We start from the raw sequence: 19,280 nt of genomic DNA on the forward strand, positions 1-19,280 counted from the left end.
CAGAAAATCAGTGGAAACTTTTGACCTACGGTTACATTTATTGCATTTATAAACTTCATTTAAGAAGTACTGATGTGTTCTAGACATTCCATGTCTTTACTCGGCATAGTTTTGGAGGTTTTATTCTGTTTCATGACGTCTTGCCAGTCGGCAGTTTTGTTTATTGTGGTTTCAGCCGGTGATTACGTGCTTTCACCATCTTTTTGTTGTTGCTGTTTGGGGTCCTGTGAAGATTACATGCATATTAATAGCTGCTGCTCCAGAGCGGTTCTCTTATAAATGAAATGCACTCGGTACTTTGTCACCTCACAGTGGAAGAGAAGTGCAACAAAACAAATTCGAATACATGTTTATTTACTTTCAGTTAGAAACGTGTGAAAGCTGCAGGGAGCCACCAGGAAGGAGCTGAAGAGCTGCGGGTTCCAGACAACATGTTAAAATCGATCATTTTTGGAGAAAGATAAAAAGATATCACCATTCACCTTTCTCCTGTAAAACCAAAAGTGACGGCAGTGTTTAGAGCTCCTCACCCTGAAGGCGTTCGCAGTTGCAGCCGTCGCTTTGTGCACAAATACTGAAATAAGCTTCTTTGTTTGATCCTGACTGAGAACTGAACACAGGTTTGATGGAGACGACCTGAGAGGTCGGGATGAGTCATCAGCAGAACATTTTGAACGTATGTTGAGTCTTCTCAGTAATTTTTAGTGATCTGATTAAAGCCATGTTGAAATCAGAGCTTCACTGAATGTATCTGATGTGAAAATCTTCCTCCAGCTCAGAGACTTACAGGTCTTAATATTAAAATCAGTAAAGGCATTATTTTTCTTGGTGGAATAGAGAGTAATAAATCCAGCCTATGATCCTGAGTGGATTCTAGATTTACACTCTGCCTTGTTGGTGCCTCATTTTTCTTGTACTTTCAAAATAAAACATATGGTCACCACCATCTGCTCCCCGGGAGGATGAAGGGCTTTCTGTGAACTGGTGATAGTTGTAGGCTTTGATTTTGAGGTAAACTTGTTTTTTGTTTGTTTGTATTTTGTTTTTAAAAGTTGTCTTTAGACACACTGTTTTGCAGTATAAACCACTCGTCTCTGATTTTTTGCTTCACTGTAAAGTTTTGGTGAATCAGAGATGGGAGTGGACATCTGTAAAGAAATGGGAGTACATCAAATGGGAAGTTACTCAGATCAGGTGAGAGTTGTTTTTATTGTTCTTACTTTGCTTTTACATTCCCTTCAGGGAACGTCAGGAAAAGCTGCTGAAACTCAGGTTTCTTTATCCTCTTTGTCTCCTGCATGCATAATTCCGGGCTGTTTCCCTCCAGGTGCGGCGGGTCGGGGGGCTTCGCTCATCATTCTTATGCACATAGGGGGGCTCTCACCTCTGCCCGGAGATGGGAGGGGGGGTCACACACCCGGATGATAAAGCAGAGGAGGTCCGGCTCCAGGTCAGAGTGCTGCTGGGCGCTGGAGGAGTCAGCTGTGGATCATGGCCGTGGTGGAGTGTATTCGGCAGTGGTTCAGGAGTCTGGTCATCCACCAGCTCACCATCGCCAACCCGCTGATGGCCGGTAAGTTCACTCCATGCTACTTCACACTGCTGTGAGGCTTTTCTGGACTGTTGAAGAATTTTTTTTTTTTTGCTTTTTCCTCACTGTGGAACCCTTCCTAATGTCTCCTGCTGTGTTCCAGACAACTGGATGGACAGATCTGCTCTTCACGTGGCGGCCTTCGAGGGCCGACTGGTCCTCCTGCATAACCTTCTGGCCTATGTGAGCCTGACTGACCGGCGGTCTCATTCTGGACGCAGAGGTTGTGAGCTCACTGACGTTTTCCGCCCTCTGCCGTGTCTCTCAGGGAGCCGACGTGGACACGGTCACCCTGGACAATGTCTCCGCCCTCCACGAGGCCTGCCTCAGCGGGCACTACGAGTGCGCCAAGCTGCTGCTGGAGAACGGTGCAGATGTGAGAACAGTAGCTTAATCAGTTTTTATTTTCGTTTGTGCTTATTTGAGTGTGGTTAAATATGCATGTCTTGTAAAAAGAAAGCAGTTCTGAAAGATAGAAACTTCAGAGCATCTTCCTCCAGAGAGACTGGCCCGTTCAGTGCTTTCCTGAGGAGATTTGGACGACAGCTTCTCTTCAAGCTCTCATCAGACACTTGGCCAGATGTGCATCTCTCTGATGTCTGCTCTCCGGCTCCTCCACAGCCGGACAGAGTCACGCTGGACGGCGGAACGCCTCTCTTCTACGCCTGCAGCAGCGGGAACGCCGCTTGCGTTCAGCTCATCTTGGAGCGCGGCTCGTCTCCGCACGCCGACCGGCATCTGGCCTCCCCCATCCACGAGGCTGCCAAGAAGAGTGTGTTGCTGAAACACGTTCAAGTGGAAGCCGCAGCTGCTCGGCGTCGGTTTGATTCTGACCGGAGTGCCGTTTCTCTCTCCAGATCATCAGGAGTGTCTGCAGCTGCTGCTGTCCTGGGGGGCGCAGGTTGACCTGGAGCTGCCGCTGGTGGGAACGCCGCTCTACTGCGCCTGCATGTCCCAGGCAGCCGACTGCGCAGAGGTTCTGCTGCAAGCAGGTGAGTCGAAGCCAGAATCAATCCTCCGATCGTCTTCTGGAGCTGTGTTGGCGTCCTGGGGGGGAACGAGCGCGTTCAGGCCTTTGAACCGCTCCTGCTGTGTCCTGCAGGGGCAGACGTGAGGCTGGGATGTGGGCAGGACAGTCCTCTGCACGCCGCCGTCCGAGGCGGCGCTGCGCAGATCGTCGCCCTCCTGCTGGACTTTGGGGCCGACGAGTGCTGCAGGAATGAAGACGGACAGACTCCTCTGGACCTGTCGGCGGAAAACAGCGCGGTGAGGTCGGCGCTGCAGAGGAGAGGTGTGTGGAAAACAAACCAACTCTAATCAAACTATTCAGAAACCTGCACTTCCATCCGTCACTCACCTGATGGTTTTGTGTTTTCTCCACCTCGTCTTTCCTCAGAGATCTGCTCGCTGTCTCAGCTGTGTCGCGTCAGCGTCCGGCGCAGCGTCGGAGCCAATCACCTGCCGCAGATCTCCAGTCTGCTCCTGCCTCGGCGTCTGCAGGATTACCTCCTCTACCAGTGAGGAGCCGCCGCCCGGCTTCAGAGGCTGACTGAAACGTGCGCGTTTCCCTCACTGATGCGAGGGGGAAAGACGGGGTTCAGAGGATTTCTTTGAATATTATAGGAATTGCTGGGATAGAACGCCGTGTGTTTACAGGTCAGAGCTGGTTTAAAGTTGGAGAAAACCTCACACTTCCTCCTGGAATGAGGAATTAAACAGGAGTGATGCTATCAGCTGTGCTTCTTTCCACAAGGTTGCATAAGATGCTGCTTGCATACCTGAGTGTACAACTCCGACTGGAGGCCGTGAAGGTGCATTGTGGGTAATGTTGGCCTTCACTTTGATGATCAAGAGCGAAGGGATTTTTTTTTTTAAATAATGTAAATTAAAATGTATGCTCTGAAAATGCAGGAGCAAAAATAGGCGAAGCTCTGTGCCTGCAGAGAAGAGCAAGTTTCACATTTTGTAAAAATATTTTTGCTTTTGTTGATTTTTTTTTAAACTGAAATGTACGGAATTTCATTTTTGTTATTGTTGGATGGTTAAGAGGAAACTACCTCTCACAACATGGTGTTTTTTCTTTTTGTTTTTATGTTTTATTCAATAAAACAGAAACAAAACACACTTTGACCATCGGTGTGCTGCTTCAAATCAACAATCTAACAATATCTTCCTGCTCCAACAAGCACAGACGTTTCATTATCAACCAACAATCACAATTCAACAATGAACTGAAAATACTCTCCAGTCGTGATCAGTCAGTCTTTGTTTATTTAGCTGTTTTCATACTGAAAATTCTTGTTGGGATTGAAAGTAATTCACAGCAGGATTGATGCAATTTGACGAAATATGAAAATACCTGAATGGAAAAGATAATTTGAAGAGTGATTATTAAAATAATTAAAGAGAAGAAGCCTGTAAACACCTTAGAAAAGATTATAATGGCTTTCCTGACAAAAACTGATGGTGAAAACCAGATTAAACTGTTTCGATAATGTCCTTTACATACATATCGAAGCCACGCGGTGTTCAGACGGACCACCCCTGCCTGACGCGTCCTCTCTCCTGGATTATACCGTTACACGTCTGCAGCTCATCTTTTCACAGAGATTCTGCTAATTTGTCATCATAAATAAAACGTAGATGATAAAATCCAAGAGGAGCAGAGCTGATTATTCCAATCAATGCGCCAAGAGTGAAGTGTCTCAATAATTATAAAATCACGCTCAGCTGGACATTGTTGTTTGATGAGAGTTTTTCTAATGAATTTCAGATATTTTGATGTCCACAGCTTGTAATGATAATGAGTTTAAAAAGTTTAAAACTCAAAATATTCCTTTTAAATCCCCGCGTAGGGGAAGAGGGAGAGATGAATAATCATCTCTCCCCCAGGCTGCTCCAGTACCGCCTCTCTCCTCCGCTCTGCCATGCCCCGCCACCACAGGAGGCTTTGGACCATTTCAGTTGTTTTATGTGGAAAAACACAAGTTTTTTTGGTTGGTGGCTCATTTATTAACACAAAAAAATCTAATCTTGGTGGGTTTTTGATCAAATTTAAGCAGACTAATTTGCAATATTTAAAGGAAAAAGTGATTTTGTTTCAGATCTGGGTCATATTCTGGATTCAGGCTCCAGAAGTAAACTTTCAATATATTATGGACATTATGAAAGAATTTCTTTATAACTAAGACAGTACAGAAATCCAGATGTATAAATGTAGCGTAAGACGGAGGAGGCCTGAGTCTCTGACTGCCTTCCTGTACTGGGTCCGTTTCTATTTTAATACTAATATCTCTCCTCTGCAGTGCCAACAAAGCCTGCGATGTGGACGGAGCGCGTGCTTTCTGTCTCCGCTGGACACAAATGGCTCTGAGGAGCATCGTGCGCTGTTGTTATGAAGCCTGTGACACTGAGCATAACTCTGAGCGAGGCCCGTGTGAGAGGGAGTTGGAAGTCACTATCAATGGTTGGATTGGATAAAAGCAGCAGTGAGATCCGAGGCTTTAAAAGAACTGGAGGAAGAACTGTGTTTGTGTGGCTCAAAGTGCTGAAGGGGAATAAATCTGCTGTATTCAAATGCCACCCAGAAAGGTCACGTCTGCGCGGACCCGAGATATCATCCGAGCCGACTGAACTTGACATTTTATTACCTAAAGATCAGAGAACTGCCTGAGCCCTCAGCAAAAACTCCTCAAAGAAAGCTGTGTGTGTTTGGGTGTGCGTCTGTCCCTGTGTTGATGGATGTCCTGCTGCTCATCCCTGCATTTGACCGCTGAGAAATAAGAAGCTGCGTTGACTCTGGGATTGAACTGAGGATCCTGCTCCACAGAAACAAGGTCCACTCGCTCAGATTCCCCCTAATCCTGCAATCAAAACCTTCAGAGCTGTACTGAGTTGAGTTTCCCTCTTGGAAAAGGTCACACCAGCAGCACAATAAAGGTCTCTCATGCAGATCAATTCTCCAGAGACTTCACATTTTTATTCACTGTCAGGGGTTAACAACAACAATCAGCATCTGAAAGGGACGAGGAACAAAAAGAATTATCCGGACGATCCAGGAAGTTTTTACATCTCATGCATATTGTGACCACATGAATCCTGAAGATTCATTCACCACGACGGAAAGTTTCAGTAGTTAAACACTTATCACAGGTACAAATGCTGCTAGGGTCTTTATTTTATTAGAAACATCGACATTTTAAGAAACTGACACAGTGGGAAAAACAAAACATTAACAGATCAATAAATACTAAAATTATACTGACGTGTTCCACTTGCATGAGTCTGAAAAACATTCATGATCAGCAAACAGCAGCTAAAATTAAAATATCCAACGCAAGCAAAGAGAAAAACATCTCATCACGTCACAGTGTAACAGTGAATCAGAACTTTTACACAAAGTAAAGAATCAACTTCTTCACTTAAGTGACAGCAAGAAAAATACAGCTTCTGAAATCGACACAAAATTATAAATAAAATTACTAGGATGTAGTTTGGAAAAAGAAAAACAATTCATTTACTTTCATCTGAAGCAGATGCGAGGAAAAGAAAGTTCTGACACTTGTAATGAAATTTAAAAGTAAAAATAAAAATGAAAGGTAAACAAAGGTTGCTGAAAAATCACAAACACTTTTGTTGTCTTTGATTTTTACATATTACCAACAAGAACTCAACATTCCTGAAGAGACACATGTTCAGCTTGAATGTTTTGGGGTTTTTTTAAACACAGAAGGCAGATCTGCTCCGCTCTCACATTTCTGTTAATATCTTCATTTCACAGACAAAAATGAACACAATAAAAACATTCTGCTTTTTCAGGCACGGTGTGCACTTCTTATTTTTTTACATCTAAAATGATGTTTCACATTACCACAGATATAATATACAGACTATTAAAACACATATTTTACTGTTACATTTAACCATCAATAAACATTCACAAGGAAAGATCCACCAGCTCTCAAAACAAGCACATTGAGTTTGATTTACTTTCCTGTGTTTCTTCTGCTTCAGATGGCTCCTGAGATGCCAAATTCCCTTTTTTTATATAAAATCATAAAACACATAAAGACCATGACATGCTGAACATGTAGTTAAAGATTTCATACAGAATGTAAAAAGTAGCATTACGTCTGAACAAAAACGTGCACTAATGATTAAAGAGGAAAAAAAAAAAAAGGCACAATTAACATGAAAACACGATGACTGGGCTACAACACACAACCGTCATCATCCTGGAAACACGACAAATTTGATGTCATTATGTTGCCTATCCATCTGTTACCATGGTAACATTACAGGAGCTGTTCTCGCCGCCATGCAGTTGCTGCTGATTCAATCCAGGCACCAAAAAATAAAAATACTTGCCAAAGATAAACATCATACTTTGGTTCTAATAACAGCGAGTCTTACTTTACCTTCAGATGTACAAAGAAAACACGTTTAATTTCACACAGGCAGATAAACATCTCATTTTTTGAACTTCTGAATCTTCTGGATCCCTGCGGTGCTCTGATCACTTCCTCTGAAGCTTCTATCTTAAATACATCTTTATCTTTACAGCTCAGGATTCATTTCCATGATCATTACATTCTTGCTCCACTATCTACACCTCCTCATGTTTATTGGACAGTTAGGGTTTGATCAGCCCGGTGGCGGTCACAGCTGTTCAGATTAGAGTCCAGATTAGAATCCAATGAGTAAATGGTGAAAGCCTCCTTATTAGACTACTGAACTATGTGGAAGCCAAACGCTCTACCCACTCAATGACTCAATGCACCACCTAGTGGTCAAAATGGTACTGCAAGGCAAAACAAGGGGCGCGAGTCCGGAAAATGTCAGGTTTTTGCACATCAGTCTCTGAGATGAGATTGTGACTGAAGCTCGTCTCACTAAAACTTAGTATTTTAGCACGAGAGGCAAATTGCAGCATCCTAACACCAGCAGGTCCTCTTAAACTGCTGAAGCTCCCCCTCTCACGGTGGTCACATGCGTTCTTCCACTGTTCTGGCTGTGAAGACTTCTGGACGAGAAGCAGAACAGCAGCTGCCTGCTGAAGTGCTTGCTGAAGCTCTTGCTCATCAGGTACAGGGCAAACGGGTTGACGCAGGAGTTGGTGAAGGCCAGGATGCGGGCGCACACGCTGGCGACGAAGTGGCCCAGCGAGGTGTCGGCCTGGCCGTAGTGGAAGGAGCGGTACAGGTAGATGATGTGGCTGGGGAGCCAGCAGACGGCGAACAGGCCGACGAACACCAGCACGGTTCTGGCCAGACGCTTCCGGGACTCAATCTGACGGGAGAGAGAAGAGGAAAACATTTTCCATTCAGCCATTTCAGATGGTAATCCACAATCAGGGTTTACACATCAGGACACCTCCAGCAGCTGACGGAGGCTGAGGCAGACGAACAGCTACTGAACAAACCTCTAGGGGAAAAGTTAGCAGGCCGAAGGTTCTGGGACGCAGACAACCTTGAAAGTGTTGTAGAACCACGCATGCAGAGATCTGCTGTTCATATTCAGGTTATTAGCACTAAAGAGGCTAAGAATGGTATCTGTACCGCTTGTCTTTGTGTGACAGTGGAGAAGGAAGTAGCGCTCGGCCTGCTGATCGTTATCTGGAATCAATCCTCCACTGAAATGACAAACTAAAGGCGTTTGTTTGAAATCATCGGGTAAGCAGCAGAAGATGGAAGTAAGCTTGAACTCATTATCACCATGTACTAAATGAGATCTGATCATCCATTTTTAATGGTCAGCAGCTTGTTTTGCTTCAAAGTCTGGATAAAATGAGAAAAGAAAGACGGCAGGTCCTTTTTCAATCACTTTGGGGAGAGTCTCTTTCTGCACTGAACCCGTCCTATTCACAGTTGATCTTAACTACAGGAGCAGTTAGACTCCACTCAGTACGCAGCTGGGGAGGACGAGTGTTGCTCATGGACTCACAATGGTGACCTGTCCCTGTGGGATTCCAACCAATGACCTTCGGATCATAAACCTAATGTCTACGCCATATCTCTGAGCTTCGCTGAAATGTACCTTAATCTCTGTAGGACACAAATTCATGTCCAGGTTGAAACTAAAGCGTAGTTTAGGGAGATGGAGCTGGTGATTGGAGGTTCCAAAAGGAAACACAGAGAAGTGTTTGGTGATGAAAACTCAAAGAGAGAACATTCACCAACGAAGACGAACGGACAGACCGAGACCTTTACACACAAAGCAGAGAGGACGGGCTTGACGAGACGCAGGTGGAAACACTTCACGTCTAATAAGAGAGGAAGTACAGAAGAGCAGAGACACAGGACTCTTGAGATGAGAGGGGAGAGAAACACACCACAGACATGAACTCCAAGAAATACCAATGCAAACAGATGAACTGTGAAGAGTTCTTCACCATACGGACAACAGGAGGAACTAAACCGGAGCCATGAGCAATAATTCTAACTCTGGTTCACAGAATGGAAACGGATCATCTGTGTTTATGGTTCTGTCGGTATTGGATGGTTTCACACTCTTTGTTTTATATATCAGACACTTGGCAAACAGACACCACAAGAAATGACTAATTTTTAGAGAATGGATTTCTCTTTTCTAGTTCATTTCCAGTGATTTGGGAGCAATTCAGGGTTCAGTGTTTTGCTAAAGGACATCTTGCCACAAAGGAGATTGAACCTGCAACCTTAAAGGGGACGCATTATGGTTTTTTTTTAACTTTGTGAAGAGTTTCTTATCGTAGTATGTGTTGCCGTAGCCTCATTATGATGTTCAAATTTGAAAACGGTCTGTTTCCTCCCTGTCTTGCTCCACCACATTTTGTGAAAATACCTGCTGAAACGGTGGAGTTTGGGTTGAGTCTGCTTATCCTGAAATAAACGGATTAACTCCTCCCCCTGACTGTGCTCCCATCGTGAGTGTGTGTGAGAGAGTGGGCGTGGACAGATGCGTTCAAGTGCATACAGGAAAGCAGGCTCAGAAACAGCCTGCTCTGAGGAGGCTCCTCAGAGCCACTTTTTAGACCGTTGAAACTCCGAACAAAGGATGAATTTGGGGCGAAAAAAACTTAAATATTATGTTTTTGGGCTTCTGAGACCGATATGACGTGACTGAAAAATAGCATATGTCCCTTTTAAGAATTGGAGATGACCTTCTCCACCAACTGAAACATAGCAGAGAAAAGAAGGAAAAAATACTGCAGTGAAACTTGATTTATTAAACTGATTGTATAGCTTTTTAGCTTTTGCGGGTTTTTGACAGGCATCAAGAAAATGACTGTAAAACCATGTGACAGTCTGTCAGGGTGTAGTGGTTACACATTCAGTCACTTGTCACTTCCCGCTGGTGGCTCGCTGTGAGTTCCTGACAGCACTCACTGTGTTAATTGACCTAATCCTGTCCACCTAGTTAGAGGCTCATTATGTCCTCCAGCTTCACCTGAACCGCTCTGAAGTCTCTGCACCCACACAGCTGACAGCTTCAGCACACGCTCACATCCAGCTCGGCTCTCTGGCTCCTTTGCGGCAGAATAATGGAGCTGAAGCGTGGCTGACGTGGTTTTTCCAGCTCCTGAAACATTGAAGCAGAGCCTGGCTCAGACACTGGGCCCGAGGAAAAAAAGCAAAACTTTGCTTGTAATTCCAGGTTTGTTTACACACAAAAAAGAAAATGGTCAGAGTCCCTGCAACACAACGTTTTGAAAATCGCTCCCAAGGCAGAACTTTTCCAAAATGCTCGGGCTCCTTTACTGTGTAAACGAGCGAAAACAGCTCTGAAACGCTGGGCTTCGCCCTGACGGGGTCGCTGGTCCTGTGCTCCACGGCCGCCGTTCTCCCTCTACAAATGCAAAAGAACGTTTTCCTCCAGGGTGTCATGACTGCAAGTCCAGATTCTCCTGGTCCTGGTCCCGATCCGGATCCAGATTCATTATAACATGGAAGAGTTGTTTCTTCTATTGTTCCCTTTTTTTTTTTTTTTTTTTTTTTTTTATCATATTGTTGTCATAAATCCTGATTACAGGATACCAACTGTAGCTCCACAGATGAAAAGCAGAAACAGAAAGAAGCAGAAACACAAACAGAAACAGAGAGCAAATCCAGGGTGCAGAGAAGTTTTGGAGGTGTTGTCTTGCCTTAAATGGACTTAAGGCAACTTTTCAAAATTGACCTCAGTGCTGCCGCGATAGGTGCTGTGGGTAACTGCAGCCACCAGCCAAGGCGGCACGGGACTGCGCACAAACATTTTACAGAATGTCCGTCTTCACAGCACTGCACCAGGGATGCTCCTGCTGTTTACTACGTCGCGGATTACTGCAGGACCACAGCGCATATTATGTGATTTTTGTAAGCGTCCATTTTCACTCCCAAATGCAGCTGAAGTTCCCTCCATGAATCAAACGCATATCCAATATTTATTCGGGTGCCTGCCCGGCTTCGGTCATGTTTTTATTTTTTATTTTTTTTGACTCACAAGATAACGCTGATAATAGGGCTGCGTTAAACGATTACTTTTGTAGTCGATTAATCTAGGAAATAGTTCTTCGATGCATTGATTAATCTAACGATTCATTTTTAAATCCGTCGCGGAGCTCCTCTCCGCCTCCGTGGTTATGCGGCGGGTCCCCGCGCGCTCCGCGGCCGGCACGGAGCGCGTCTCCGCCCGGGAGCAGAGATCCGGAGCTCTCCCGTCAGCCTCCGTGGGGCAGCTCCACTCGGCCCGTGGAAGCCGCGGCCTGCTTCATGCGCCTCCGTGGAGCAAGCCGCGGCGCGGCAGCTCCGGATCTCCGCTCCCGGGCGGAGACGCGCTCTGTGCCGGCCGCGGAGCGCGCGGGGACCCGCCGCATAACCACGGAGGCGCGTGAAGCAGGCCGCGGCTGCTGGAGCTTTCCCGTCGCCGCCGTGGAGCAGCTCCGGGCCGTTTACCCAATCGGCCCCAACTCAGCAGGGAGCGCTGCTGAGACTGGCCGTCTGTGAGTGCTTTGGAACGGGGGAGAGGCTCACGCAGCACCCGCTGCTTGCTGAGAACAGCGGAGACGTCCTGTCACGTCTCCAGAGCACCAGAAAAAGCCGCTAAATTTGTCGCTAGTTACTTTTGACAAAAAAAATCGAAAAGAGGCTTTGGAAAGTCGCCAGATTTAGCGAGAAAGTCAACGAGTTGGCAACACTGCCCGCCCCTGATCCCAGCAGTGTTTGAGTCCGTGTCCACGGCGGCCATGTTCTTCCTGTTCCAGAGCTGTCGGCAGCACACATACAGCGTCAATTTACGTCACATCCCCACGATTGCGCGGGAAATTCGGACCCCGAACAGCAACAAATTATGTGGCACACAGCCTGTATAAGGCAACAGACAGATACGCGGATTGGCCTGTTATTTTAGGTTTTTAATGCTTCACGACCCATTAGAATTGAATAAACTGGAAATGCATGTGTAGTTTTTCACAAATCTTGCCTTAAGTCCCTTTAAGTCTGTGAAACTGACAGTCCTCTAATGTTTATTATTGTCTTGCGTTCACTACATGTTTACATTCATTACACCCGCCTTTACCAACACACACATTCTGAAGCTTTTCTGTTTTATTCTATTCACACTATTAACTGTTTGTTTCCAGGATTCCCTTTGATTTTTACACATCTGTACTTCTGCTTTCATCCCGACTCCCGCTCTGAGCACCTACACATGCATGTGCAGACGTGGGTGTATTTGCAGGGCAGATCTTATTCTTCATGTTTCATTGTATTCTTGTTCTTGTCAGGAGAACAAAAAGGCAAACGTGTGTGTGTGTGTGTGTGTGTGTGTGTGTGTGTGTGTGTGTGTGTGTGTGTGTGTGTGTGTGTGTGTGTGTGTGTGTGTGTGTGTGTGTGTGTGTGTGTGTGTGTGCATTTGCATGTGTTTGCTTGAGCAAAAACCTCTGCGTCTGTGTTTTTTTGGGATACAATTTTATATGTGTGTCTTATGTGATGAGTTGTTTAGGTAATAAATTCATCTTCAAGTCAAAAATCACATCTAAAAAGTAAATAAGTGCTGGATAAACCTGTAGTATGTTGCTGAGAACAGCAGACAGCAGACAGTAGACAGTTTAGTCTCACCTGGAACATTTAAATCTATCTAAAAAAGCAGAGCGATACAGAGAGAAGGAGGCGTCAGACCTGTCTCTGGAGATGCAGCCGCCCCTCAGCAGGAAAGTCCTCAGAGCTCCTCACCAGGCTGTGGGCGATGAAGCAGTAATAGACCGAGATGATGAGCAGCGGGACCACGTAGAAGATGAGGAAGAAGGCGGTGGAGTGGATCTTGGGGTGCAGGTCCCCCGTGTGGGGGTACGGCGCACAGGTGACAAATGTCTCGTTGGTGTGGCGGGTGGTGAAGGTGTCCAGGTCGGAGAAGACCGCCTCGGGGATCGCCAGAGTGCCGGAGAGCAACCAGATGGCTCCGGCTCTCAGGCCCACGCTGAGGGGCGCGCTGGAGCGGTCCAGAGGTTTGACGATGGCTTTGTACCTGAGATGATGATGATGATAAATGATATTTAGACTCTGTCATCACTGTATGCAATAAGGGGAATGAAGGCACACACACACACACACACACACACACACACACACACACACACACTAGGCTTTCTGGTGAGGAATCTGTAAAATAAGCTTTATCTAACAGTATAAACAAAACTCAAACAGAACTGTGGCACAGTTACACACACGGCCTTTCTTCAGACTCCTGTAAGAAGAGTTTTTTTTTTTTGTCACAACAGATTTGTCTTATCTGCATGAAAGAAAGGGAGAAAAATAAAGATAGGACGAAACCTAATTAATCCCACAGCAGGGAAGTTTCATTATCAGCAGTAAAGACCCTGTGTTTTCAGTATTACATATAATCTTCACATCATTCAATTAGAGACAAGTACATAGAAAAAAAAAGTGTGCATTTAGATTGAGCAAGTGTCGCTATGGTTCAGTTTTATAGCATGAAAAACCTCACATCTATACAGGGAAAACAAAAAGGGCTCAAATCTGCTAAAATCTCACTGTTAGTGCAAACCGCTGGACCAATGCAGGATGAACTTTATATAAGAAATCTGTTTCAAAATACAGTTTAATTTGATGTTCTGTGATTTCCTAATGAAAAAAAAATTAGAACATTATTGCACTAAAAACTTTTCAAAGAAAACAGAGAGTCAAAATAATTTAAAGTGCTGCTGCTGCCAAACATTTAAAATAAAAATATTTTTACGCGTTAAAAGCGTCTCCGGTGCTGAGAGTGTGAGTCCGGTACCGGTCTGCGGAGAGCGCGGTCAGGGTGAACACGGAGACTCCCACCGAGGTCAGCTGCACGAACGGGATCAGTTTGCACCCCACGCGCCCGAACAGCCACCGGTCCACCAGGTAGCGGCTGGCGTCCACCGGGGCGCAGGTGAGCAGCAGCAGCACGTCGCCCAGGGCCAGGCTGGACAGGAACAGGTTGGGCACGGTGCGCATGGACTTGACCAGCAGGCACGTCCTCATCAGGGTCACGTTTCCCAGCAGTCCCACCGCGATGAGGAGCCCGTACACCGCGGCGATCCCGATCCCGGGGGTCCAGACGCCGTACGGGTGCTGCCCTCCTGTTGCATTCCTGAGCAGTCTGGAAACATTCAGGGGAAGCCCCCTGCTGTCCTCTGGGGACGGAATGAACGGATCCTCCAGAGACATGTTGGAGAGAGAGAGAAAGAGAGAGAGAGAGAGAGAGGGGGGAAGAGAGAGGTCTGGTGCGCTTTGCCGGACGGGTTTGTGAACTCTGCGCGCCCGGCGCGCGTCATGTGATGGACCACAGACCCAAACGGCGGAGATGAAGATGAAGATGAATCGGGGATGTGTTGAGGCTGATGTGATTGAACGTACAGCTCCCCCTGTGTCTCCAGCCGGGCGGGTTCACAGTCTGCTCAAACATTCTCAGTCCTCAAGTGCCAAATCCAGAGGATGTGCAGAAACCGAGCCTCGTTTCCCTCTGTCTGCATGTTTAATAAATGGTTTAAAGTTACTGAAAAACACAAATTCTTTCCCCCCATATTACATAAAAATTCTTCTATGTACTAGAAATGACATCTAAACCAGAGGTGGATCCACAAAATTCTTAGGTGCAGGAGGGCATCCTGCTTTTGTTGGATTAGTTCACTATTTATCTTTGATTTATTTACTTAAAACACACACACACACACACACACACACACACACACACACACACACACACATAGTCAAAACCATTCAAAAATGTCAGATGAATTAATTGGTGTGTTTTGTCACTGATTAATCAGTTGGTTCTCTATGGGGCGCCGAATGTAAAATTTCACTTACTCTGTAATAGGTCCCACTTTTCTCACATTTAGCTCATTTTTCTTTCATTTGAGAGAGATTTGTTAAAAATGTGTACAAATGAAAAATAAATCTATATCTAAATGTTAAATCCAAATGTTACATCTAAATGTTAAATCTAAATGTTTAGAAAATATGCAAAGTACACAAGTCCAGATACTGCAAAACAGTGTTGAGACAGAACACTGGAGGAATACGCAGGACTATCTGCCACAGGAAAGCTGTTAGGTGACCAGTTAGATTTGCCTCTCACCATGTTCGAATTAAAAAGAGCAATTGCAGGCGTGAAGCAGTCTACACCGGGCAAAGATGCCATTTGTTACTCAATGTTGGCAAAGATGTGAGATGAGTCCTTTGAAATAGTACCGAAGCTGTTTAATTTAATATGGGATACTGGGAAGATGCCCTCTGCATGGAAACAGTCAACCATTGTTCCGATATTAAAGGTGGGTAAAGCTGCTGCTAATCCACAGAGTTACAGACCAATAGCGCTTACTTCACAGTTGGGGAAAACAATGGAGAGAATCATCACAGAGAGATTGGACTACTCGCTTGAGAGCAGAGGATTGTTTAGTCCCTTTCAAAGTGGATTTTGCAAAGGAAGAAGTACAATGGATGCGATTTTATGTTTAGAATCAGAGATAAGGCAAACAAATAGGGAAACAGTAGTGGCAGTCTTCTTTGACATAGAAAAAGCTTATGATATGCTATGGAAAGAAGGGTTGCTAATTAAGCTACCGAAACTCGGAGTCCAAGGGAAAATGTATAATTGGGTGAAGGATTTTTTATTTGGCCGTAAAATCCAGGTGAGAGTTGGGTCAGTGGTCTCCAGCATGCATGTAGTTGAAAGTGGAACGCCACAGGGCAGTGTGTGTAGTCCTGTTCTGTTTGATGTCATGATAAATGACATATTTGATAATGTTGAGGACAGCATTGGGAAATCATTATATGCAGATGATGGGGCTCTTTGGATGCGGGGTCGCAACCTTAAGTATCTCCAAAGGAAAATACAGCAAGCAATCCAAGTGGTGGAGGAATGGGCAAATACATGGGCTGTTAAAATGTCAGTATCAAAAACCCAAGTTATTTGTTTTTCAAGTAGGCCCAGAGAAGTAACATTAAGCCTGGATGGGCACCAATTGGAACAAGTGAAAACAGTGAGATTTTTGGGATGTCTTTTTGATGAAAAGTTGACTTAGGAACCATATAAAGAATCAGTTCAAAATAAGTGTAAGAAAGTAAATAATCTACTAAGATGTCTGGCTGGTCAAGAGTGGGGAGCAGCATGGGGGGCCCTAGTAAGGGTGTGTCAGGCTCTCATGAGGTCTTCTTTAGACTATGGGTGTGTTTTGCATTCATGGCAGCCGCAGAGACACACTTGAAAAAGCTGGACCAGGAGCAAGCTCAGGGACTTAGGACCTGTGGACCTTGTGGAGTGGTTAGATCGTCACCCGTAGATGCTCTGCAGGTGGAGGTGGGGAAACTGCCTCTACGGTTGAGGAGGATAAAGATTATGCTGGCCCATTGGATCAACCTGCAGGGACATGATGTTTCCCACCCCACTAAGGGGGTATTGGAAGACTGCTGGGAGCATCAAGAAACTGCCTCTTTTAGCTTTGGGTGGGTAGGTGATATTAAAGCGCACTGATTTGGCTTGATCCAGGTGAGGTACAGTCCCACTGTTCCAAATGCACCTGTTCCTCCATGGTTATTTATTGCTCCAAAGGTAGATTTGTCGTTACAACAGACTCTGGAAAATAGAAGTAAACATACCCCTGAATGGTTTATTGTTCAGAAAAAGCTGGATTCCTTTGGTGATCGTTTGTTTATATATTCAGACAGATCTAAAGATCCAAACAATGGGAGAGCAGGTGCAGCAGTGAACATACCCTCCCATGGGGTTAGTGTGAAGAAAAGATTATCCGATCATATTGCTGTATATACAGCTGAATTGATAGCAGTTGCTCTTTGCCTCAACTGGATCTTGGTAAATTGGAAGGAAGGCCTAAAAAAAGCTGCTATTGCCTCAGACAGTCAAGCTGTATTATTGAGTATAAAAACAGGAAAGTCTTGTGGAATGGAGTTGCTCTATTAGATATTTCACTTGCTGTCACAGATATCTGTCAGAAAAGTAAATGTGACATTGATTTGACAAAAGATCTGAAAGATACAAAAACACACAACTCCAACAAAGCTGCTTCTTCTCTCATTTATTGGAGGATCTCAAACAGCGCTCAGCTTCCTACTGACACCTACAGGACACAGGGGGAACTGCAGGTTATTCAACTCACCTTCTGGAGTTCACAAGTATGGATGAAATTATGTTGATGGTGATTTTGACCAATTAAAAACCAGAATAACTTGGATTTGAGGGATGTAGGGAACATAATGTGTTATGTGAAGCAATGTTAATTGACATTGTGGTGTGTCTTAATTCAAACTATCTTCTGTTTCAATAGTACAACCGATCAAAGGGTTTAGATGAACACAAACATCCTGCTTGGATGTCTTGACTCTTTCAGATAAACCTTTTGTTTTGGAAATGGATGACATGTTTTGATGAATGCAATCAGTTTCAAGACATGCTCCAGAAATATTATACTCCACAAAAATGTTTGGACTTTGCCTATCAGCAGGGAGGTGTTGCAGACTCACTCATGTTACAAAAATAAAAACAAACACTGAATGAAAAAACCCACTGGATTCAAACCAACATTGCATTTTATTTTTTCAAAGTGCACATCTGCTCATACAAAATTTTATTTTTATTTCTATTTTCAGAGCAGCATATACAGTCACGTTCAGGAGTGAAAATCCAAAGGAATGAATTAAGTGTTTGAACTACCAATACACTCTTAAATCAACTGAACAGCAACACTTTTCGTTTCTCCCACCTGCATTTAAACATTCCAAAATGTGTATACTGTTTGTTTTAGAACAAAACGTATATAGTCCTGCACTAATATTAAAACGTCCATGTTCCATAACGGTAAGCAGAGAAAACATGTGTACAACTCCCAGAAACTTAGTGCTACTTCATCTCAGGGAGCTTTCATGAGGTGCAGCAATGAAATATGAGCACTAAATCTTTCCCTAGGATTCACGAGAATACAGCTTCTCATTTGTGAGTTTTCATGTGGACCAACAGACCATCCTGTCGACTGAAACTTTTGGAACATGTTGTACAAGAATAGGGCTTCTCACCTGTGTGAGTTCTCATGTGGCGTGTCAAAGCAGTGCGTACAGAGAACCTTTTTCCACATGTTTTACAAGAATACAGCTTCTCACCTGTGTGAGTTCTCAATCTACGTCTTTTACGGACAGTTTTGCCACACGTTTCCTCACAAAGCATCTCTTCTTGTCCAGCCTGCTTCTCTGAAACGGGAAAGTTTTCCACACGGTCACTATGAAACATACTGACTGTTTTCAGCTCTGCATTTGCAGCTGATTCTGATTCAACATGTTCATTCACATCGTGGACTTCAGAGCCAGGAGAGAAGAGCTGCTCAGAGTCCAGAAGTTCTTCTGATTCACTCAGGTAACTTTGATCCTCCTCATTAGAAGGTTCCCTGAAGGAATCACTTTTAAACTTCTTGGTCAGCTGCTCTCCATCCTGACTGCTACCAAATTCCTCCTGCTCCCCGATCTGTGGAGGTTCAGGTTCCTCCTGTTCCTCTTCACACGGTAGGAGTCCTGGTTCTTCTTCTTCCACTTTGATCTGTGGAGGTTCTGGTTCCTCCGGCACTTCTTTAAATTTTAGAAGACCTGGTCCTTCTTGTTCCTCTTTGTTCTGTGGGGGCTCTCGTCCTCTGAGATCTAGACAGTAGTTTGTTTCCTGCTCAAAGCGCTGATCCTCCCTGCAGCCAAGGTGCTGTGGGAGCTCTGGAGAGACAAAACAGAACAAGGCAAAAGGTTCCTTACTTTACTTCTACAGTTCCAGCTTGAATAAACAAAAGAAAAGAAAAGAAAAAAAACTAGGGCTCTAGTGGTGAAATAGAAACTTTCATTCAAATTTCAAAAATAATGTAAGTCTTGTATATTATTGCTTAATATCCACTTGGTGATTGACCTCTAATATTTGCACAGCATTCTGTAACTGCTGACCATGCTACCTGTGTTGGAGCGATAATAAGACGTCCTGCTTTTAAATCCTTTCAGGAAATCTTCAAAAAACACCAACACACACATCTTTGTCAGTCCATGTTCAGGAAGAGTAGTAACAGTTCAGTTGTTTATACATTGATAACATGCAATTCAAAAAGCTTAATGTGGTTAATCTATGTTAATGCGTGATGAGATTAATGCAGTCCACATCAGAATGCTCTGATACTGAGTGGCATCATAACATGGTTCACTGT

The 19,280-nt window shown here is 44.6% G+C and overlaps 2 protein-coding genes across 2 annotated transcripts; one reads left to right on the forward strand and one right to left on the reverse strand.

The window, feature by feature from the left end:
• The first annotated feature begins 73 nt into the window (after window positions 1–73).
• Window positions 74–3,633, forward strand: LOC115403659 (ankyrin repeat and SOCS box protein 11-like). The gene is made up of 7 exons (XM_030112636.1): window positions 74–1,573; window positions 1,695–1,774; window positions 1,860–1,967; window positions 2,213–2,363; window positions 2,449–2,583; window positions 2,694–2,882; window positions 2,988–3,633. The coding sequence occupies exons 1-7, from the start codon at window positions 1,492–1,494 to the stop codon at window positions 3,110–3,112; spliced, it is 870 nt and encodes a 289-aa protein (XP_029968496.1). The 5' UTR covers window positions 74–1,491; the 3' UTR covers window positions 3,113–3,633.
• A 3,142-nt stretch (window positions 3,634–6,775) lies between these two features.
• Window positions 6,776–14,262, reverse strand: LOC115403293 (gastrin-releasing peptide receptor-like). Its single transcript, XM_030112154.1, has 3 exons — window positions 13,847–14,262; window positions 12,727–13,072; window positions 6,776–7,879 (listed from the first exon to the last, which is right to left on the reverse strand). The coding sequence occupies exons 1-3, from the start codon at window positions 14,260–14,262 to the stop codon at window positions 7,544–7,546; spliced, it is 1,098 nt and encodes a 365-aa protein (XP_029968014.1). The 3' UTR covers window positions 6,776–7,543.
• Window positions 14,263–19,280: the final 5,018 nt, after the last annotated feature.

This window comes from Salarias fasciatus, chromosome 16, assembly GCF_902148845.1.
Source record: "Salarias fasciatus chromosome 16, fSalaFa1.1, whole genome shotgun sequence".
Lineage (NCBI taxonomy): Eukaryota > Metazoa > Chordata > Actinopteri > Blenniiformes > Blenniidae > Salarias > Salarias fasciatus.

Bases quoted from the DNA above. Each gene is read 5' to 3' on its own strand.
- LOC115403659 (XM_030112636.1), top strand. From the start codon at position 1,492: ATGGCCGTGGTGGAGTGTATTCGGCAGTGGTTCAGGAGTCTGGTCATC. The intron at 2,584-2,693 runs GTGAGTCGAAGC...TGTGTCCTGCAG, and splicing joins AGAGGTTCTGCTGCAAGCAG to GGGCAGACGTGAGGCTGGGA. The intron at 2,883-2,987 runs GTGTGTGGAAAA...GTCTTTCCTCAG, and splicing joins GTCGGCGCTGCAGAGGAGAG to AGATCTGCTCGCTGTCTCAG.
- LOC115403293 (XM_030112154.1), bottom strand. From the start codon at position 14,262: ATGTCTCTGGAGGATCCGTTCATTCCGTCCCCAGAGGACAGCAGGGGG. The intron at 13,073-13,846 runs GTACCGGACTCA...TCATCATCTCAG, and splicing joins ACCGCGCTCTCCGCAGACCG to GTACAAAGCCATCGTCAAAC. The intron at 7,880-12,726 runs GTCTGACGCCTC...CTCTCCCGTCAG, and splicing joins GGCTGCATCTCCAGAGACAG to ATTGAGTCCCGGAAGCGTCT.